General features: G+C 43.9%; 2 protein-coding genes across 3 annotated transcripts in view; both read right to left on the bottom strand.

The window, feature by feature from the left end:
• Nucleotides 1–4,383, bottom strand: part of NUP133 (nucleoporin 133) — a 57,860-nt gene extending 53,477 nt beyond the window's left edge. The window contains exons 1-2 of the mRNA XM_086679715.1: nucleotides 4,124–4,383; nucleotides 1,457–1,575 (exon numbers count right to left, since the gene is read on the bottom strand). Coding sequence (XP_086535841.1) covers nucleotides 1,457–1,575; nucleotides 4,124–4,305 — 301 coding nt within the window. The 5' untranslated portion in view covers nucleotides 4,306–4,383. The remainder of the gene's footprint in view (nucleotides 1–1,456; nucleotides 1,576–4,123) is intronic.
• Nucleotides 4,384–8,927: 4,544 nt separating this feature from the next.
• ABCB10 (ATP binding cassette subfamily B member 10) overlaps nucleotides 8,928–23,105 on the bottom strand; it is a 34,685-nt gene continuing 20,507 nt past the window's right edge. Inside the window, exons 7-13 of one of the 2 annotated variants that reach the window (XM_086679714.1) lie at nucleotides 19,804–19,899; nucleotides 18,219–18,425; nucleotides 16,103–16,182; nucleotides 14,438–14,618; nucleotides 12,968–13,011; nucleotides 11,250–11,284; nucleotides 8,928–10,800 (exon numbers count right to left, since the gene is read on the bottom strand). In XM_086679714.1, coding sequence (XP_086535840.1) covers nucleotides 10,581–10,800; nucleotides 11,250–11,284; nucleotides 12,968–13,011; nucleotides 14,438–14,618; nucleotides 16,103–16,182; nucleotides 18,219–18,425; nucleotides 19,804–19,899 — 863 coding nt within the window. In that variant the 3' untranslated portion in view covers nucleotides 8,928–10,580. Of the gene's footprint in view, nucleotides 10,801–11,249; nucleotides 11,285–12,967; nucleotides 13,012–14,437; nucleotides 14,619–16,102; nucleotides 16,183–18,218; nucleotides 18,429–19,803; nucleotides 19,900–23,105 lie in introns of both variants that reach the window. The other variant, XM_086679713.1, reaches the window with a different exon arrangement.

Below are 23,105 nucleotides of genomic sequence, written 5' to 3'. Positions count from 1 at the left end.
AAGTGACAAAACTAAATTAGTAAATTGCTGTCATAAGCACTGGTGGTGGTAAACTTCAGTTAAGTGTGTTAGCCCTGGAAACTTAATTAATTTGAGCTCTGCTCTTTGCCTAAAGCAGGGTAGAAGGGCAAAATAAAAGGCATTAATAATCTATAAGCTAAAATACTAAATCATGCCTAGGCTAAGTGTGGGCTTTTGCTGAATTAGAGTATCTGTTCAATATTTTCATTTCCCGAAAGCAATATAGCAGCTCCAAATACTCTACTGGTAAACCTGTGAGGTCCCTGACTTAACACACAGCACTTGGTAGGTTTCCATATTCGGAAAAGTTCTTCAAGTTTACACACCCTTAAGTTTACACATCCTGATTTCGAGGGACTCTCTCCTCTGAGGCTGTGTACTATTTGTTATTAACAGTCTGGTGGCATGAACCAGGAGTATGTTAAAAGGCTTAAATACTATTTGAGCTGAAATTTTTAGAGGACTAAAGAAAAATATAATACATGCTATATATAATTAAAACAAGAAAAGTACACGATGGAGGTTACAGTGGAAGTTTAGTTGTCTGAAAACCTCTGTACCTGGGTTCCCAAGGACTCACAGGCAAGATACGTAGTTCAAGTTGATGAGAAATATTCCTTCTAGAATGGAGTACTTTAAACTTATTTGACCATCATTCACGATATGAAATACATTTTACATCATGATGCATTCACATGTAATTTAAGTAAAACACACCAAACTTATGTAACATTATGACATAAAATGCACTCTGATGCTTTGCTTTCAATTTTTTTAAGTGCTGGCCATGAACCACTAAACTGATTTCAGTCACTACAGACAGTTTGAAAAACACTGTTCCAAAAAAATCACAGAAATCTAGAATTGAATCATAAATAAAAATGACTTGGGCAGATCATGGAGGATGCTGTGAACTTTGTTCTGCCAGTCACCCAACCCCTTACCCTTACTGTTGCCCTTCTGACGCTTGCGTGACTGCATCTTCCAAACTCCCACTCTAATTCTCTGCCAACAGAATCTCCTGAAGGTACTTTACACTGATAACATAAATGTGTACATATAGCCTCTGGGATACTACAAAGGATCCAGAAATGGAGGTAAGACTTGATCTTATAATAACGTTATTATACCCATACTCATAACATGACGGAGTGGTCTTTTAAGCTAAGCTTCACACTCGCAATCAGATTTTGAAATTGGACTGAGTTTTGCATATGCAGTGTTTACGACCATTGAAGAAGTAATCTGTGCTATAAATGGACTCATTCTGCTTCTCAAATTTATTATATTTTGCAATTCATGGAAAACCAAATGTTACCTGTTTCTACCCCATTAAGTGAAGGTATATACCAGAAAAAGCACAAATTTCAATCTCGGACCCAGGGACAGGCTTCATTTTGAATTGCTAATATAGGCAAATGGAAATGACACTCACCTTCAGCCAACGTTAGGGCTTCCATTACTTTAACAGGGAGAGAAGATCCAAATGTTTTCACATCATAGTTCATAGACTCAGTTACACAGTGGTGTGGCAGTATTCGTGTAGGTGTTCCTCTAAAGAAAAGAGACCATACAACTTGCATCATATTTAAAATTTTCCGTTATGCTTACTTTTATGTACTATTTTCATGTAAAGAAAACATCTTCGATAAACAAGAAAACAAATGAGCTGTAGCAGTAAAAGAAAACTCTGGCTCATGTGTACTGTGTAAATATATTTTACATTAAAAAAAGACTGACAGGATATAGGAAAATTTGGCTTCTGACTCTTATGCTCTAGTAATCAGATGCGTGCTCCGTTCACTTAAACTCTATATAACTCTATCCTTCGCTATGTAATACAAAGGTTGGACTAGATCAGCATTTTCCAAATTGTGGGTCATTGTGAGGGTCTCAATTAACATTTCTGAAAAATAAAATAGAATATAAACTAGAATTTATCCTACACTGTGGCCAAAAAGTTTTACAAACATTGGATTAGATTATCTTTTAGCTCTCATCAGCTCTGGAATTTTTTTTTTAATGTTTATTTATTTTTGAGAGAGAGAGAGAGAGACAGAGCACAAGTGGGGGAGGGCGGAGAGAGAGGGAGACACAGAATCCAAACCAGGTTCCAAGCTCTGAGCTGTCAGCACAGAGCCTGACGCAGGGCTTAAACTCACAGACCATGAGATCGTGACCTGAGCCGAAGTCAGATGCTTAACCACCTAAGCCACCCAGGTGCCCCTAGAATTTGTTTTAATTGAAGTATAACTGACACACAGCGTTACTTTAGTTTCAGATGTACAACATGGTGATTTGAAACTCTATGCCATGCTCACAAGGACAGTTACCATCTGTCACCACGCAACCCTATTACAGTACTGTTAACTATATTCCCTAGGCTGTACTTTTCATCACCATTATTTACCCATTTCCTAACTGGAAGCCTGTACCTCTCGCTCCCCTTCACCCATTTGGCCCTCATCAGCTCTAGGATTACATGAAATCTACCAGATTTCTATAACTAAGAAATTAAATAGGGTCATGAGTATCTGCTGTTACCTGTTCTTTAATAGCAGATACAGTGTAGAAATTAGATCTTTTCACCTTGTCAACATTCAAAAAATAATGTAAAGTCACCAGTATAAAATTTATTCCATCTCTTATCATGAGGATTAAGTGAGCTTTGCTTCTTGAGAGTATTACAACAAAGATTTTTCTTTAAATGATCACTGGAAGGTAAAAAGAGATTTGAAACAAAACGCATTAAATAAAGTACAGCTTTACTTTTCTCAAAGGTAGTAAAAAAAACACTGACAAGATCACCACTTTGAAGAGCACTTTCGAGACGTAAAAGTCAAAGATGCAGTGAATTCTTTAAAAATCATGTCTCCTTGGAGCACCCGGGTGGCTCAGTGGGTTAAACAACCGAATCCTCTTTTCTGCTCAGGTCATGATCTCACGGTTGGTGAGTTTGAGCCCCACATCGGGCTCCGAGATGACAGTGTGGAGCCTTGGGATTCTCTCTCTCTCTGCCCCTCCTGTGCACACTCTCTCTCAAAGTAAGTAAAATAAACTTTAAAAAAATTAAAAATTGGGACGCCTGGGTGGCTCAGTCGGTTAAGCGGCCGACTTCGGCTCAGGTCATGATCTCGCGGTCCGTGAGTTCGAGCCCCGCGTCAGGCTCTGTGCTGACAGCTCAGAGCCTGGAACCTGTTTCCGATTCTGTGTCTCCCTCTCTCTGACCCTCCCCTGTTCATGCTCTCTCTCTCCCTGTCTCAAAAGTAAATAAAACGTTAAAAAAATTTAAAAAAAAAATTAAAAATCATTTCTCCTTTAAAGTATTGCAAGCATCTATAGATAAATTTTAACTATAAGTTCAAGACCCAATATTACACTTTTCTTGCAAAGGAAAATTCTTTTTTCGTAGATGAATTCGGAGGAAACTGCTCAGAAACATGTTACCTTCTAAAGTTCTAGATTAATTATGAAAGCGGGATGCAGAGTATGGTTTAAGGAATGATGTGGACTGATGTGCCACACTTTTATTTGGGAACAAAACTACTATTCTTATCTCACTGCTAGGAAAGACTTTCCCCTATTAATTTAGCTACAAAGATAACTTCTCTTGCTAAAAGTCATGTAATTATCAGTCAGCAGATATTAATGGCAGTAACTATGTTAGGCATAACATGACCTTCCAGAATTGGAGATCCTCATTCCCACCGTTGTCGAGGGTTTTCGTATTGATTCATTTGGCCTTAAGAGAAGCAGGCTCAGGTCGCCTATTATTGCCATTTCACCAAATGAATCATGACTGACTTACAATGGAAGACGGGGGTAGTAAGGAGGCAGGTAACCACTGACTGAAATCCAATTTGTTCACTTCTACACAGAGGTAATTCCATGAAAAGTGCAAAGTGAAGGCTTAAGAGATGAATTAAACTGAGGCTGAAGTAACTACTCGCAAAGATGGCGAAGGTCTAGTTCCCCCAGCCTTGGCACTACCTCCCCGCCCCCTCCTCCGCGTTCCGAAGGCGTCTGGAGACACTACCCCATCAGGCCCACTGAAGCCCGTAAGCCTATTGTTCACCAGACCCAACCGGGGACGATCACCTACCGCGAGCTCAGCGAGCTACGCCGGCCGACCGGCGAAAAGAGCGCCGGGGAGCTGACTGCAGACCCCAGGGATAGACCTTTCCTGCTTGTCGCCCGGGGCGTGGAGCCCGGCCCGACTCCGGCCAGCGGGCCCCTTCGAGTCCCGGGCCCCGGTGTCCGCGGAGAGGAGACGGCCGGGAACATGACGGAAAGGAGAGGCGTGGGGCTGAAACTCCGCTCGCGCTCGGAGCTTGAACACCCGGGAGCGGGAGGGCGCGCGCTGATGACGTAAAAGCACGGCGCCGAGCCGCGGGGCGTGGTCGAGGTGGCGGGGAAAAGCGCGCGGTTAGACGTCAAAGGGGCGCGCCGAGGCGCGGGGCGTGGTGGGGGCGGTTTGGAAGGGGGCGCGCCGTAATGACGTCAGAGGGTAGTGTCCCGCCGCGAGGCGTGATCACAGCGGTGACTAGTGTGGAGAGTTCTAGGCAGCTGGCGGGTGTCTCTAGCCTCCGGAGAAGTGAAACTGGAAAGCCAGGTGCCCTTCTCGACTCCGGTGGGTGGGGCTGGCCCGCTAGCAGCCTGAAGGCAAAGCCTCTCTGCACGCTGGTCCTTTCTGAGCCTCTTGGGGAACTGGAAAGTGTGCGTCGCTGAGAAGGGAGAAAAACCGAAAAGCTGTCACTGGTTTCACCCTTAGCGTTGTATTTGTTGGTCTCTAGGTTTGTCATTCCCCTTTCAGCCCCGCACTGTCTCATCCACGCTAGTAACACCCCAAGTCCACCTCTATCCCGGATCTTGGTCAAAAACTGCGGGCTCCTAACACTTTGCCCTGCATGTCCTGCAGACTCCTCACAATACACCTGCTAAATTCTTGTTTTCCTTTTGGACCCCTCTCCTACCACCTCTGCCCTACTTGGTAAAATTGGCCGATCACCCAAGTCAAAAATAAGAGCGCTACCCTAGAGTCATTCTTCACACTTCCCGCCACTGCAACAGGCTGGTACACTGTGGCTCCTGAGTACAGTCCATGGATGTCAGCCTCCCGCAGTGTATGGTGGGGACCGCGAGTGAAACAGTAGATACTCAGGACTATGCCTTGGGGCAGCGGAGTGCTTCTTTATCACTACCGAGGATGCGACATTTTCCTAGTGGCTGCCATTTCCTAATTTAAAAAAAAAATTCATTTCCTTACTTTGGGCCTCATTTTAAATAGTATAGTCTCTCCTACGGGGAAATCAAGAAGAAGGGGATAGCGTAGTGCAGTGGCTCTCACACTCAAGGGTGCTTCATCACCTGGAGGGCTTGTTAAGCCGCATTGCTGCCCACCCACAGCGTCTGAGTCCTACGTCTGGGCTAAGGCTTGCGTGTTTACATTTCTAACAAGTTTCCAGGTGTTGGTGATGCTGCTGTCTGGGGACATTTTGATAACGACTGGTGTAGTAATTGAGTGCATAGACTCGAATCCAATGGGACTTGCTTCAAATCTCACCTCTGCTATTTGCTATCTGTGTCACCTTTTTGAGCCTTTATTAGATTACGAATAGTACTCACTTGTGAGAATTAGATAATATAGATATGACTATATTTGTGGATGTCAAAAAACACAAACATAGTGAGGGCAAACAAGCTGAAAACCAGCATTTCCAATAAATAATACTCCTTAAGAAAATCAGTAAGAGAAAGCAAGCTACCCCAATAGGAAAAGATGGAAATGTACGAAGGGCATGAGCTAGCATTAAGTCAAAGACTACAAATGACCACAAACAATGAAAAGGTCTTCAACTTCACTAGTAATTATTAAGAGATGTAAATCAAACCACCCATCAGTATTATTTGTCAGTTGAATTAGCTGGAAGGTTTTAAAAAATGAAAAGAGCTCATGTTGAAAGGCTGCGGGGGGAAGAGGCGCTGATGTATACACTTCTGGTGAGATTTTTATAAGTTAGTACAGTCTTTTAAGCAGACAATCAATCAAAAAGCCTTATAACTTGTATGTGCTCCTTAAATTTGGCAATTAGAAATTTATCTGAAGTTTTAGAAGTTTATCTGAACAAAACAAATCATAACAAAGATAGTATTGTTTATAATAGCAAGGAATATAGAAGGATACCCGATGATAGATTTATAGTATATTCGCATTATAGAATTCTATATGGTTAAAAAGACTACATGTAGATATGTGTAATGAATACTTAAAGGATATAGGAAAGTATCAAATTTAAAATTTTTTTTTTAACGTTTATTTATTTTTGAGACAGAGAGACACAGAGCATGAACGGGGGAGGGGCAGAGAGAGAGGGAGACACAGAATCGGAAGCAGGCTCCAGGCTCTGAGCCATCAGCCCAGAGCCCGACGCGGGGCTCGAACCCACGGACCGCGAGATCGTGACCTGAGCCGAAGTCGGACGCCCAACCGACTGAGCCACCCAGGCGCCCCGGAAAGTATCAAATTTTAAAAAGCAGATTGGTCAAAAAATAGTATGTCCAATAGAGCCCATTTTTTTTTAACTGAGATAAAGTACCTCCTAAGTATAGACATATAAGTACAAATGTGAGATGCTCAACCTCAACACGTGCCTCCCTTCTGTACACCCTTCCTAAAGTACTGCCCTTTCAGTTAAGACCAAACTTTGATTTATGTGGTAGTAATCACTGCAATGAACAAGAGGATAGTAGCCAGAACTACATCCCGTGACTGTGGCGGAATTGTTAGACTTCCATTATCACCAACATAATGGTGACAATATTAAAATGGAAAGGCAGGGAAACAATGGAGAACTCATCATGGAAATCATCCGTGCCCCAGCCAGTGTCCAAGGTATTCATTTAATTGCCCTCTAATGCCAGTGGAACTTTTTTGAGATAATGCTAAATTTCGTTGCAGCTTTCAAAGTCCTTCGAGCGGGGAAGCACGCATATTGTTTCCATTAGTTCTGCAGTCAGCAAACTGTCAAGGGCCAGAGAGCACCTGCTTGCAGGCCGTACGGTCTGTTGCAACTGCTCACAAGTTGGCTGTGGTCCAATAAAACTCTGTTTATGGACACCGAAGTTTGAACTTCAGAGAACTTTGATGTGTTATGAGATATTTTTCTTGATTTTTTAAAAACCATTTAAAACTGTAAAAACCGTCCTTAGTTTGCAGGCCGTACAAATCAGGCAGCAGGCTGCACTTTGGTGACCCACAGGTTAGTTTCAGGAGGGAGGCACTGGTCCTTTATTAGCATAGGACCTAACAAAATAGAGGATGATCAATGTTTCTTGAATGAGTTGAATGAATAGATTACCATGATGCCTCAGATGTATAAATCACGGAGAACACCCCCAAAGGAACATTTACAAGGTAGTTGTCCTATACTCCTTTCATTAATATACTTAATGTTTTATAACATTTACGTTTGTTTTATTTTCTAGCCACTTGGGCATTTTTATGGAATAGAATGGATTTCCCAAAATAGAGCCCTAATTTATAAAGCTATTTGCAAGGGTTTAGCCTATAATGGTTTATTTAGCTTGTGATTATTCCCTGAGAAGCAGTCAGGTCCGCGGTCAGAGAAGGCCTTGCACATAGAGATGAGCCTGGGAGGGCGGACAACAAAATGTTAAGCTCATTAACGTGAAATCTTATCTTCACATGTAAAATTTCAGGTGATTAAAATGTCCTTTTTTGCTTATTTTCTAAATTTCCCCTATGAATATACACATCCTTCAATGGCTCTCCATACATGTAGGATGAAAACTAAGATTTTCAGCATGATATTGAAGGTTCCCTCCCCCCCCCCCCCCGCCACGATCCGGCTATTTCTCTAATTTTTTCTTGTATACGGCATCAACGCTGAATGAATTACAACTTGCCTAGTCTTATTTCCTCTTCTGTGAAAAGGGGATGATAGGTATTTCTTTAAATTATAGGACTGTCAAAGTATCAAACGTGGTAACTCGTGCAAACACTCAGGAAACAAAGTGGTAGGAACCATGGCAAGGGCAGCGACACCTCTGTGATATTTAGCTATCTTCTTGTAATTAATTTTTATCTGCCTCATCCCTCCTTCTGAACAGAAGCCCCTTGAGGGCAGGTGCTAATCTGTCCACTCCATAGCACAGTTCCTTGTCTGTGGTAGGGGCAGGGGATACTTATTTCTTGCACGGAAGCAACTAATTACAATGTTCCTGTGGGACTACGGACAATACTGATTCCACCTTTAGCCCTCCATCTTGTCCATGTTTGCTCCATGACCTCCCTTGTGTTCCGGGCCCCTTGGAGATTAACATACATACCTTAGAAATGACCGCCAAGGCTGGGAGGGACGGAGGCTTGCTTTGGCCTCCCATAAATCTTGTAGAGATGACATAGTCTTTCCCCTGCGCGACGCCTGGATGGTGCCACGAGATCTAACTACAGGTTCGCGGTCAGGTGCATGCAAGCCCTTTGATCTCCCTATAGTGCCCTATAAAATCTCTAGACTAAGGTGTCAACTTTGCGGAGAATATTTGTGCAGCTGCCTGGATGGTCGTCCACCCGAACCCCCATCAGTAAGTTACCTTGAATAAAACCGTGTGTAAACTGAATGGAGTCACCTGCTTCGTTTTCCAGTCTTTCAATGCTGTCTCAGTTTGGGGGATACTTTACTATCCCTCCCTCACCTTCTAACAGTTTATAAATAGAAAATAAAAAAGACAGTAACAATCTTAGGTAAGGAGGAAATGAAGGGAACTTGTAATTACTACTTACTTTATTTGTAATGTCAGTTTTTTCCTTATTTCTGAATCTCCAAAGCCAAATTCTAGTGAGAAACTGAATGTAATAAAGTTCTATAAGAAGTGACAGACACAGATAAAGTTCACTATAAATTTTAATCCAGGATATAAAATGTTCCCTAAAGACACAATTGAACATTTTTGTATTAGAGAATAAAATGTAATGATCAAATTCAATTTTGTCAATACTTCTATGGCACAAAGAGATCCACCCTTGTCGTTGTGTTTTGTCAGCTTTCTGAGAACCACACCATAACAGCAAATTGTATACAGAATGCAAGTAAAGGTTGTGAAAATGATTGTCACAGATGTACTGCTTCCTAATTCAAAGAACATGGAGTTCGTTCATTCACTGAGTTCACTTTATTCAATAATAAACTCCTTTATGTAGAATGAAATCTAATACTCTGTGCTTATCATGAAGTAGTGATTTCTCCTTCCAGTATAATCAGTGAACTATAAATATGTAGAACAAGGGAAAACCTCTATTTTCATTACATCAACATAGTTATTTCTTAGATTCTGGCATCATCAATGTAAAAAAAAAAACCACTTTTTCTTGAGGCAACAGCAAATTAACAGCACTGGTTTGAAATATGGCAAATCTAACGGCTCTCAGCATTGCTTTATGAGTTCCGAGGCATTTGGGTGCATAAAACTATAACCATAAATAAAAATGACTATTGTCCTCTTTTTAGGAGTGACAAGTTCTTAACGTTTCATGACGTTGTACAGAATAGAAAGAACTAAGCTTTCTTCAAATGTTTTAAGGCTGAAAATTATTTAGGCTTTTGCCTCATTGAGTGAAATTTCAAATGTATTTAATGATGAAAAGTAACATTTGGTGAGGAATTATACATTTTTTAAAGATAATTGTCAAAATACATGCCTTGGGGTGACTTCAATGTAGAATTCATTTTTACCTCTTAATAATACCTGGCAGTTCATGCCTCACTTCCCACAGTAACAAATGCGTGAATAATGAAAATAGAAGTTTTCTTATTCAAAGGATGGGCTTCTTAACCCTTTTTAAAACTCGTCAGGCTTTCGCATGCTAAGGATTTTGAAAGCCACACACATTCAAACAGTCTCATCCCAGAGGAACACATATTCCTAAACTCTCATACCTCTGAAAATACAGGAAGTATGGAATGTAAACGTTCCCATCTTGTCACGTGATGTTTACGATTTCTGTAGGTCTGTATGTGAGGTTCACTTCATGAGATTACCAGAATTAAAAAAAAAGGGAAGATATTCATCTTCTAGTAAAATTAGACACAAAGGAGGTAGAATACTACCGAGAGGATTACACAGTGATTGGAAAACTCACCTAAAATAATTAAGCCTTTTATTTAAAATCCCCTTTTAAAAATTGTCATGTGACAATAGTTTCAATCTGTAATGGCAGGTAAGAAAAAACAAATGAGGTGCCACGTTATATTAACTAAAGTATTCCAAGATAAAAGAAAGTAAAACACCTGAAAATAATCTCAGTGCTAGAGACATTTAGAAAGTTACCATGATTAAAACTCTGAATAAAAAGGTCTTGAGAACAGGTGCATCTCAAAACAATATTTTACCCACCCTGGGAAAAAACAGGCATACTGAAGATAACTTGCAGTGTGACGCCCAGATTTCACATCCTCTCTAAGTTCGTTTATTCCTGTGACCATGTTTCGCTCTAAAGTCTCTCGCGTTCACTTCATCGGTAACTACTTCTTTATGCGGACTCAACTTTGCTTGTTCATTAATCTTCTGTATATCCCGTTGGGTTTTGAAAGAAGTTCTTCATGTCTCCCACGTTCTGTGATCTTTCCTTGGTCAAGAACAGCCACCGTATTAGCATTCTTAATGGTGGACAGACGGTGGGCAATAATCAACACCGTCCTACCTTCCATGAGTCGGTCCAGAGCTTCTTGCACAAGGTACTCATTTTCAGCATCCAGGGCACTTAAACAGGAAACCCACATGAGAAAGCAAAGCTGTCAGTGCCACCCATACTGCGTATTTACGTGCTTCCTGTTGGACACACAGCTGTCCTGAACCGGCAGTGAACTTCCACTGCGATCAAAATGACAACCTCTTGGGTTTACTATCTACCTCTTATAGTGTAAAGATACTACAAAGGAAGCTCGGAACCCTTGATTTCCACACAACTTGCGGGACTGCTGCTGAGTAGAGTGACTCGGGGCTCATCACAAACGCGTCTAGGTTGAGACTAGAACACTCAACTTACGACTCAGCCTGTCCACTGGCCTCGTTAAGTCACATGCGGGCACTTTAAAGTGGAAGGGGGGAAAACAGCATTTTTCAGCTGTATCACTTGGAGGTAACGAGTCATATTTGGTAAAGGAAGAATGTGGCTTATACAATCACACATACGATTAAGATATCCTCACCTGGTTGCTTCGTCTAGGAGAAGGATTTTGGGATTCTGAAGAAAGAAAAACGTTAAAAAGAAAAGGAACACAATTTTATTAGGAAAACACAAACTCTCAGGAATAAAAAAAAAAAAAAAAAGTATTGATACGTGACACAACCGGGATGAACCTTGAAAACATTCTGCCAAGTGAAAGAAGCCAAACCCAAAATTCTACAAACTGTAGGACTCCATTGATCTCAAATGTCCAGAAAGGCAAATCCAGACAGATAGAAATTACAGTGGTGATGGCCTGGGACTAGAGGTGGGGAGGAGAAAAGCTACAAGTGTGTCTAAGGGAATCTGGGGTGATAGAAATGTTCTAAAATTGGACCATGTGACAGTTGAGCAATAGTAAATTTCCTAAAGGTCGCTGAAAAGTACATTTAAAACTGGTGAATTTTATGGTATGCTTCAATATGGCTGTTTTTTTTTTTTTTTAATTTTTTTTTTCAATGTTTATTTATTTTGGGGACAGAGAGAGACAGAGCGTGAATGGGGGAGGGGCAGAGAGAGAGGGAGACACAGAATCGGAAACAGGCTCCAGGCTCTGAGCCATCAGCCCAGAGCCCGACGCGGGGCTCGAACTCACGGACCGCGAGATCGTGACCTGGCTGAAGTCGGACGCTTAACCGACTGCGCCACCCAGGCGCCCCAATATAGCTGTTTTTTAAAACCTTACCTAAGAGGGCGCCGGGGTGGCTCAGTCGGTTAAGTGTCCGACTCGATTTTGGCTCAGGTCATGACCTCACGACTCGTGGGATCGAGCCCCACATCAGGTTCTGAGCTCACAGCTGGAGCCCGCTTGTGATTCTCTCTCTCTGCCCCTCCCTCACTCTCTCTCTCTCTGTCTCCACCCCTCCCTCACTCACACACACACTCTCTCTCTCTCTCTCAAAATAAGTAACCATTTAAAAAAAAGTTTTAGGGGCACCTGGGTGGCTCAGTTGGTTAGATGTCGGACTCTTGATTTTGGCTCAGGTCATCTCATGGTTTGTGAGTTCAAGCCCTGCATCGAGCTCACTGCTGTCAGCACAGAGCCCTCTTAGAAATCTCTGTCTTTCCCTCAGTCTTTGCCCCCTCCCTCATTCATGCACTCTCACTCTCTCTCAAAAAATAAATGATAAGTAAACTTAAACAAAATTTTTTTTCATAAAAAAAGTTTTAAAGTAAAACCTCACCTATGACCCTGAGGAGAACAGTTATACAACAAAGGGGAAGGCTATCATTTGCTAAGAAATACAATGTCTGGGGTCTTAAGCTAAAATGGCTTTCCCTCTCTTCTTAGGAGTCCTGTATAAGTATTTCCAGTCTGTACTACTATTAAGTTGAGCAGGTGACTATAGACGATACAAGGAATCATACTTGTATTGTTTGATATTTTGAATTAATCACTGTTTCACTCACTAGACTGTATACTTCAGGATGGAAGGTTCATGTGCCAAACTTCTCTCCCTCCAACAACTCTAGCATAGTCCTGGGCTCCTCATACCCAAGAAATACTTGTTAAATTGGGATGAGACGTACCGGGTGGAACACTCCCCACCCATCTTTCACCAGAACTCTCAACCACGTACCTCGCCTCCCCCTCCAAAAAAACAAAAGGAAGAAGAGTAGTAAATTACAAATGATAAGCTCCCTAATTAAAAATGATAACAAGAACAACAAAAAATCCCGGCCAAGTGGCTTGAAGCTTACCTTAAGCAGAGCACGGGCAATTGCAATCCGCTGTTTCTGTCCACCTGACAATGACAATGTTTTTTTTTAAAAAACTTGAAAGCCTTAACAAAAATTCTTGGTAATAGGATTTTCTGATCAGCTACGCGGCAGTTTGAAGACAGCTTCTTCCAGTTAGTCACAGCTGAGGTGGGTCGGGGGACAGAGACCTCTGTTTAAAATATACTGTCGCCTCACCAACCTCAAAATTAGTAACAAACATTATTATCGTAGCTAACATTTACTGAGGAGTTCTGCTGTGCCGGGCATTGTCTGAATGTGTTACGATGTTATCTCGTTCAATCTTGAAAAAATCCTATGAAGTAGATTCTGTAATCATTCCCTTTTCACGGATGAAAAACCAAGGCAGAAAATAATCAGTCTGAGGTCTATAGTTGGTAGGTGGCAGAGCGGAGGTCTGAACCAACAGCGAAGGCCTATGCTCTTAACCGCTACATGTACCGGTTCCCTTGCAGAACATCCCATGTGGCAAGGAAACCAGAAACTCAAGACATCAAGGGGTCTCTGAACAGTATGTGAAGGGGATGGGAGCCGATACGGGAGCAGAGGGCATCCGTGGTGCTGGGGCCTGTCATTCTGCTGCTCTACCTCAGGGCGCTACTCCCGACACCTTCCGTCCTCATGCTGTCCTCTTGTCTTTCCTTTCCTGGGGGACAACAGGCACAGGGAGCAGTCTGTGTGCGTGCACAGAACAGGAGAAAACCAAGAGAATAAACCACTGGGGCGCCTGGGTGGCTCAGTCGGTTAAGTGTCTGACTTCAGCTCAGGTCATGATCTCGCAGTTTGTGAGTTCGAGCCCCGCATCAGGCTCTGTGCTGATGGCTCAGAGCCTGGAGCCTGTTTCGGATTCTGTGTCTCCCTCTCTCTCTCTCTGCTCCTCCCCCACTTGCACTTTGTCTGTCTCTCTCTCTCTCTCTCTGTCTCTGTCTCTGTCTCTCTCTCCCCATCCAAATTAAATAAACATTAAAAAATCATTTTTAAAAATATTTACTCTCTGGCCCTTTAATGAAACTCCTGGTCTAACGGGCAAAGTACAGAGTGGGGAATAAAGAATTCTTCAATTTCAGTTCTGTTCCTGATTCACAGCCTCTGCCTCCCTGGACAGATCATCTTGCTACCCTGTGTTTGTCTTCTTTTCTGCAAAATTCAAGGATTTCAAGTTGCAAAACACATTTTTTCTCAGGTGAGAAAAAAGCTGCTGTGGCTATTACTCAGTGGGACACTGCGTGGGAATCTGGGAACACCTTTGGGGTAGAAAGTGAAGGACACTGGGGAGCAGTCCACATACAGAAGAAATTTTAGAAAATGGAAAGGCAAATTGCATAAACTCTAAGGACAAGAGCCTAATTAGAAATTTATACTGCCATACGAAATGCTGGAGAGTTCTCTGGAACAGCAAGTTTTCGCTACAAAGCAGTAACAAAAAGGTACCTGAGAGGAGAACGCCCTTTTCTCCGACCACAGTGTTGAATCCTTGGGGGAAATTCCGGATGAAAGCACCTGCATTGGCTACATCAGCCACTTTTTCTATCTGCTCGGCAGTCACCGAGGAGGGGTCGTCCGCACCATAAGCAATGTTCTCAGCAATTGAGCAAGAAAACAAAACTGGTTCCTGCACATTGGAAATACAACATATTTATTGCAAATTTCAACACAGACTTCAAACATATCTAGTAAATATAGTGACGCTTAATACAGTACTTATATCTAAGAAACTATTAAATTGCTCCCCAAGAACACACAGTCGGCCGCTGAGTAACATGAGGGTTAGACGGGTGCTGATCCCCATGCAGTCAAAAATCTGAGTATAACTTTCGACTCCCCAAAAACTTAGCCGCTAATAGTCTACTGCTGACTGGAAGCCTTACTGATAACATAAAGCAGGTGATTACTATGTATCTTGTATGTTCTATGTATTCCATACCATATTCTTCCAATAAAGCAAGCTAAAGAAAATGTTATTAGGAAATCATAAGGAAGAGAAAGCACATTCACAGTACTGCACTATAAAAATCCACATATGAGTGGCCCCATGCAGTTCAAACCCATGTTGTTCAAGGGTCAGCTGTATACTGTTTTCTCAATTCTACTCCCTCATTCTCCATAAATTCGCCCAGCCGACTTCTAAAAAATTCATGTTGTTCCATGAACAGGATTGATTTCATCATTATACTGCAGGAAATGAGATTCCACAGCAGGTGCCTGGCACACGGTAGACACTTCATAAATGCAAGCTCCTCCCCTTAGGAATTGTCAGGTATGGAAGATGCCGAGTCCACCTGAATTTTCCAGCTGTGGGCTTCCCACTGAGAATCAAGGGGGGAATCCATCTCTATTCATTACTTTTAGAAATATACACAAACCAGGTGGGAACATGACATTTTCACAGAACCCTGTGGAACAGTCCTGAGAAGCAAATAAACCTCCAGCTTCTTTTCTTCATCCCTAAACAATATGCACTACTGGTATACTTATACAACCAAGCAACCCCCCGCCCCTGCTCCTCGCCTAGGGGAGTGGGGGCAGGGGTAAGGTCTGAGGGGAGGCTCAGATTTGTCTGCTGTGCACATAGCCTGGTAATAAAAATATAAACAACTGCGTCAAAAATTCCCTGCACCAAAGGGTCTCGTGAAAACAGCCCCATCAAAGCCGCCGTATTACACTAACATTTTGCCTCGAAATCCGCGACCTCTTTGCAAGGAGACGCTGGCTCTTGCCCGAGTCTTGGCTTGCTTACTATCTCTGGAGCCAATTGTGGAAAACCATAGACTGTGCTGGTGACCAAGATGGGAACTGTGGAGGAGTCAGTAAAACGTAGAAAAGTTCTATTGTTTTCTCCTCACCCTCTAGACTATCTGCTCTACGAAGTAACATGAGTCCCCAGCTTTTGATAAAAATCGGTTTTCGATTGGATCAAGTGTTTAAGGTCTGCAAGATACAGCTCTGTTTCCAAATCTACAAAACCTGGGGGTGAGATCAGTTCGGTACATCTGGAAAACTTCCTTCTCTTTTGGGAGGGTCAGTCTAAGGCAAAAATAAATAATAAAAGCAAAGTGAAAGGACAAGTACGATAAAAATAGAAACCTCTCTTCCTACCTGACTCACTGTCCCAATCTTGGATCTCAGCCAGACTGGATTTAGCTGACGGATATCATGGCCATCGAGACTGATAGTTCCTTGTAGAGAGGAGAGGAAAGTCACGGAGTGTCACGGGGCCAATGACTCATGAAAACAGAGAAAGGGTCTGGTGGAAAAATTCCACACTCGGTTCTTTCAAAGATTACAAGTACATTCAAAATCTCCAAACGGAATCTAAAATCAACATGTTTCATGGAACTTCCATGTCTCCCGTCTCCCTGCAGTGGGTAGCTGACCAGCCTGTCTCCTCGCTCATCCATGCAGCTCACTTTGCTGCAATGGCTTCCTTTCTGGAATGACTCAGGGCCCCACAAGAAGATGCACCTGTGCGAAACTGACTCAGGAGAGAGTTACACGGAAGGGGGCAAGCAGCGAGGTGTCCATTGGCTGTCACAGACGCTGGCGGTGGTGGCACAGCTCTGAAGCTGGCGCCTGTGACAGTGGCTGCCTCACCCTGGAGCTTGCGGGCCACGTCAGCATCAGCAACCACCTCGAAGGCCTGGTTCTGCAGTGAAGTTACGAGACGTGTCCTGGGAGTTTAACCCCGCCAGTGATTTTTTTTTTTTTTTTTAGCTCTTTTATTCTTCCTTAAACTATCTCTTCCTGCACAAATGCAGTTGGAGGAGAATCATTATCCGCCACCGAGAATCTGATACCAGAGCAGAACATCTAAATAATCAGATGTAACCCTGTGACCCTCGCTAACAGAATTAATTCTACGACGCTCAGTAATGCTTGGTGATGACGATGATGGTGACTCAGAAATGCCATTCCTTCTCAGTGGTGTGGGATTCTACAAGCCAGCTGTAAACGTTCGCCAACTGGCAAACATCTGAGGTCTTTGGCTTAAAAAGTACAAGTGTATATATATTTATATATAGTCTACCCAAGGCTGGAATTTATGATAAGGCAGTTTATGATAAAGAAACCACAGGCTTAATATTCTGACTTGCTTTGCATTCACTTCGCTAGGACTTTTCTCAATTCAGAATTTTATAGCAAGTAGAGTGAATCAAAACGGGGATTCCAGAGGCAAACAGTGGAGCTAACACCCATTTTAATGCAGTTGGCTATTCTGCGGGTCAGGATCCACAAGGCAAATACTTATCTGGCACACAGCCAGCTCTCTCGTTGTTTTAACCAAAAAGCACAGCTACAAAAGCCACGAGACGTATTCCTTTTAAATTAATGATGTGGTTCTTTACTAACAAGCAGTTGTTTTCTTGTTGAGAAACATCCTTGTTGTCTCAATCCAGAATGAAAGCCATACATAAGGACTATCTACTTCAGGCTCTGATATAAAGAAGGATATAGACTTTATAATTATGTGTGGTGATGGATGTTAACTAGACCTTCCATAAGATATACATACAGCAAATCAGGTTGTACACCCGGAACTAATATAATATTATATGTCAATTACATCTTAATTGACAAAGGACATAAGGAAGTAAAATAACATGTTCTCTGCTCTAAAAGATGCTATGATCCAGTTAAAAACAAAATAAAAACCAGGGCGAGAAAAATCCATTACAAAAATTCCTACTACCTCAAAATAACTTCAAGAAAGCAGTCACAAACTAGAAGTGAACCACGGACTGCCAAATCACCGGTCTGCACGCTGGCCACGGGGCAGTTCACGGGAGGATGCAGCCCGAAGGCTTCCAGAGAAGCTTTACAAGCTGAGCGGCTGGCACAGAGCGGCTGCGGTTGCTGGGCAGTGATGCTCTGCCACACGTGGGGCACCTTCCTGTAGCTGCGGGGCAGCCCTGCCTGTCCTCTCCCAGGATGGGGGCGTCAGAAGGAGACACCGGCACGGGAGAGGAGGCAGAATTCAGGAAGTCGCTCGGGACTTGAAGAGGCCAGACAGGAACTCTACAAACTGCCTGACGGGGCTTCTGTGTACTCTTAAGAGGGACCCCCTTGTATAGGGGCTTCCTTTCCTCGGAACAAACCCTCTGGCATCCAGAAGTCTCACACTACAAGTCGTTGCATAATTTGGTCCTCTCCCAGAACACAGGGGTAGGGGGGCTCTGGAGAGGCCTCCCACCCTACCAGGCGATGACCCACTCACCAGAAACGGGGTCATACAACCTCAGCAGGAGGGACAGCACCGTTGATTTGCCAGAACCACTTGGGCCAACCAGCGCCGTGACCGACGCTGATGGGATACAAAGGCTGAAATCCTGGAATATAGGCACCTCCGGGCGAGCGGGGTAGGCGAAATGCACGTTCCGAAACTCCAGAGTGCCCTGGAAACTTTCCTGGTTTAAAACGACCCCTTCTGAAACAAGACAGAATACGAGGTACTTAACGCAAAGATCGAACAGACAGCGGAACTCCATTCTCCCACTCGTCTGACTCCAGGCGGTGCCGGGCCAAGGCCACCACACTCTCCCAGACTGTGAGCCCTTCCCGGGCAAGCCAGGAAGAGGCCTCTGTCTAACGCTCACCCAGAGCCTGCTCTGCACGCACTCTGTGCGAGGCACGATACCTCTGCGTTCGTCTGAGCCTCATGGCCTTGATGGGCAGAGGTGACTGTCCCAGTTTTACTGACGGGACACGGAGTCTCAGAGACAACCGCCTGCCCAAGCCAACGGGCAGCGGCGCGACCGTCCACCCGTAGGGCAGTCTGGTTTTGAAGCCGATTGCCTCCCCGCTCTGTGCCGCCACCTCGAGTTCCTCGGGTGCAGGGTTTATCTTCTCTTCTCTAAATGTCTTGAGAGAAGGATGACAGAGGGCTGAGCATTGTACACCAGCCGCGGAGCCAGAGGGATCCGAGGGCTGCTCTGTCCTCGTATTCCTCACCCTGCCGATGACTCGGGAGAAGCCACTCCATCTCCCTCAGCTGGGCTTACTTCCTCCAGCCTGTCACACTGGAGAATACTGGGGCTGAGCAGCAATCAGTGTCCTGGGAGTCAGCGAGTGACGGAGTGGCCACTGCTTCTAGGTCACGTAGCACCCCGGAGCGCTAGCTTCTAGGGCAGGAGTTGACGAAGGAGATGGCTCTAGCCAATCAACACCAGCATCCGCTAGCCCACCCCCCTCCCCAAGCCAAGAAATTTGGAGGCTTTTAACGTGTGACCTGCCTGCCTTTCCCCCCGCCCCGCCCTCGCCCCAACACAAACATCAAAAGCACTACAGAAGACAAATCTGGCGGACTGGCCAGGGCCCTTCCCATCTGTACCCCCGGGTGGTACTCGCTTCCTTCCTGCTGCTCTTGGTAACAAGTCACCGGCAGGACTGACACACTGCATGGTCAGCCCCCACGCTTCCTTTGTCCTTCCCCTCCCACCACCTGCCCCTCTGATCACCCTTTCCGTAACGTGGCAAGGACAACACCCTTGTCATGCTCAGCCTTCACAGGTAGAGCTGGGCTAACTGTCCCAAGCCACATTTTTTTTTTTTAACTGTTTAGGTATTTATTTTGAGAGAGAGAAAGAGAGAGAGCGCAAGCGAGCAAGGGAGAAGCAGAGAATCCCAAGCAGGCTCTGAGCCGCCAGCACAGAGGGGAAGGGAGGGGGTTCAGACTCATGAACTGCGAGATCATGACCTGAGCTGAAATCAGAAGTTGGATGCTCAGCCAACTGAGCCACCCAGGCACCCCCAAAGCAACATTTGTCTAATCCCAGCAAAGAACAAACCCGTGGGATACCCACCGTCAAAAGGCAGCTCAGGCTTTCTCTCGAGGAGCTCCCAAAGGCGTCCCCCGGCACCCAGCCCTTTCATCAGCTCCGAGTAGAAAGAGCTCAGCCCTAAGGACAAGAAGCAAACATACTCATCACCAATGCCAGGAAACAACCATCTGCTACAGCCCTCTGCAAACAGTAAGGGTAACTTGCTTTTAATATAACATCTGTTCACTTTCAAACAGGATTTGAGGCAACTGCCTGGGAATCTGTACTCAAAATTCCCTCTGTCTCATACCCTTGTTTGCCTTCAGCTTCTCCTCCTCCGATTTTACTGATTTCTAATACAGATTTCATGTTTGATTGGGAATTTACAAATGCATATAGCCACAGTAATCAACCACTGAATTAAAATCACAACATTACAGAGAAAAGCTACCTAGTGAAAAAACAGCAATACAAATAGAATATAATGCTTACTTAAAAGGAATATAAAACATCCCAATATTCATTTTAAATTCATATCTGAAAAATCAAACCCCATTTCAAGCACTCGACAAATACAACTTTTACTAGGCTAAAAACTGAAAAGGAATTTAGAAATGTTAAATTTTCCAACAATCTCTTTTTAAAGTCACCTTTGTTTTTGTTTGTTTTAATGTTCATTTATTTTTGAGAGAGAGAGAGAGACAGAGCATGAATGGGGGAGGGTCAGAGAGAGAGGGAGACACAGAATCTGAAGCAGGCTCCAGGCTCCGAGCTGTCAGCACAGAGCCCGATGCGGGGCTCGAACTCACGGACCGTGAGATCATGACCTGAGCCAAGGTCGGACGCTTAACTGACGGAGCCACCCAGGCGCCCCACGTTTGTTTTTTTTTTGTTGTTGTTGTTTTTTTTTTTTTTTTCAACGTTTATTTATTTTTGGGACAGAGAGAGACAGAGCATGAACGGGGGAGGGGCAGAGAGAGAGGGAGACACAGAATCGGAAACAGGCTCCAGGCTCTGAGCCATCAGCCCAGAGCCCGACGCGGGGCTCGAACTCACGGACCGCGAGATCGTGACCTGGCTGAAGTCGGACGCTTAATCGACTGCGCCACCCAGGCGCCCCTGTTTGTTTTTTAAATAAGCTCCCCACGCAGCGCGGAACCCAACACGGGGCCTGAACTCAGACCCCGAGATCAATACCTGAGCTGAGATGAAGAACCGGATGCTTTACCGACTGAGACACCTAGGTACCCCAAAGTCACCTTTGAAGTGTGAATGAATTAATGACTTAAAGCAAACAAACTCCAAGTACGCTAGGCCATGCCAACCGCAAGAACATATACTTGTAACATGCGGTAAGGATACCACAAAAATGCAATTCAGCTATTCTTTCTAAGGTATTTTTGTGCATTTTTTGTGGAAATCTGTGCAAGATACAGTGGATTAAACTCTTCGTGTTGAATTAAAAGTGCACCGGGCAGAAATAGATCCAGATAAATATCGTTCACTGATCTTTGACAAATGAGCAAAGGCAATTCAATAAAGAAAGGATGGTCTTAACAAGTGGTGCTGGAAAAACTGGACATCCACATGCAAAAAAAAAAAAAAAGAATCTAGACACAGACCTCATGCCCTTCACAAAAATTACTCAAAATGGATCACAGACTTCAACGTAAAAAACAAAACTATAAAACTCTTAGAAGTTAACATAGGACAAATCCTAGATGACTCTGGGCTTGGTGATGACTTTGTAGATACAACACCAAACCCATGATCCATGAAAGAAAGAACTGACAAATTAGACTTCATTAAAATCAAAAACTTGTGCTCTCCAGAGAGAATGAGAAGACAAGCCACAGACTGGGAGAAAATATTTGTAAAAGACCCAGCTGACAAAGGTATCCACGATGTACAAAGAACTCTTCATACTCGACAGTAAGAAAACAACCCGATGAAAAAATGGGCAGAAGACCTGAACCCAAAGACCTCAGTAAAGATCTACAGGTGACATCACATGTCATCGGGGAAATGCAAATAGAACGAGATACTTCTGCACACCTAACGGAAGGACGAAAACCCAAGATTCTGACAACACCTAAAGCTGGTGAGGACGAAGAGCATTGGGAGCTCTCATTCACTGCTGGTGGGAATGCAAGATAGCACAGCCACTTTGGAAGGCAGTTCCTTACACCGAACCTACTCTTGCCTACGACCCAGCAATCTCACTCCTTTGGGTTTACCCACAGAGGGGGAAAACTCACGTCGGCACAAAAACCTGCCTGTGGATCTTTAGAGCATCTTTATTCATAATTGCCAAAACCTGGAAGCAATCGAGATGTCGTTCAGAATGTGGGTTGGGTAAAGAAACCGTGGTACGTCGGACGATGCAATATTAGTCCGTGCTAAAACCAAACGAGCGATCAAGTCCTGAAAGGACACAGAGGAACACTAAATGCCACCTACGAAATGAAAGATGCCTATCTGAACTAGATGACCCTCTGGAAGAGGTGAAAGTGTGGAGACAATAAAAAGATCAGTGGTCACCGGGGGTTAAGGGAAGGGAGGAACAGGCAGAGCACAGAGGACTTTTAGGGCGGTGAAAGTATTCTGTATGATACTGTAATGATGGATGCATGTTCCAACCCATGGGATATACAACACCAGTGAACGTAATGTGAACGATGGACTTTGGACTTTGGGTGATAATCACCTGTCGGTGTTGCTTTGTCAATGATAACAAATGTGTCACTCTAGTGGGGGATGCTGACGGGGAGGCTGTGCTCGCGTAGGGGCAGGGAACATGTGGGAACTCCCTATACTCTCTGCTTAATCTTGTTGTGAGCCTAAAATCCCTCTAACAAATTTTCTATTAATAAAAAAGAAAAAAAAAAAGAAAAAAGGAAAAAGGAGGGAAGGGGTTGGAGGTAGTTCAACATAGTGAAAATAAAAACAAAGCAAAATGGCCCCGGATACACAACACGCGGTCCACCCATACAACGGAGTATTAGTCAGCCGTGAAAAGGAAGGAAGGACCAAAGCACGCTACAATGTGAGCGAATTCTGAAAACGTGCTGAGTGAAACGAGCCAAACATACAAGGCCGCATATTGTGTGATTCCTTTTATGCGAACTCCAGTAAAGACGGGAAGACACAAAGCAAACTGTGGTTGCCAGGGGCTGGGGGAGGGAGGGATATGGAAACCGACTGCTTAACGAGTATGGGATTTTCTTTTTGGGCTGGGGGTGTGGGGGGTGACGAAGATATTTCGGAACCAAGGGGAGGCGGTGGTTGCACAACACTGTGAATGTACAAAATACCACCGGACTGTAGACTTTAAAACGGTTCAC

The sequence above is a fragment of the Puma concolor genome, chromosome D2 (genome assembly GCF_028749965.1).
Source record: "Puma concolor isolate L17-30 chromosome D2, mPumCon1.1.hap2, whole genome shotgun sequence".
Classification (NCBI taxonomy): domain Eukaryota; kingdom Metazoa; phylum Chordata; class Mammalia; order Carnivora; family Felidae; genus Puma; species Puma concolor.
The sequence above is the reverse complement of the archived record's forward strand: the minus strand, read 5'-3'. Positions and strand labels throughout refer to the sequence as shown.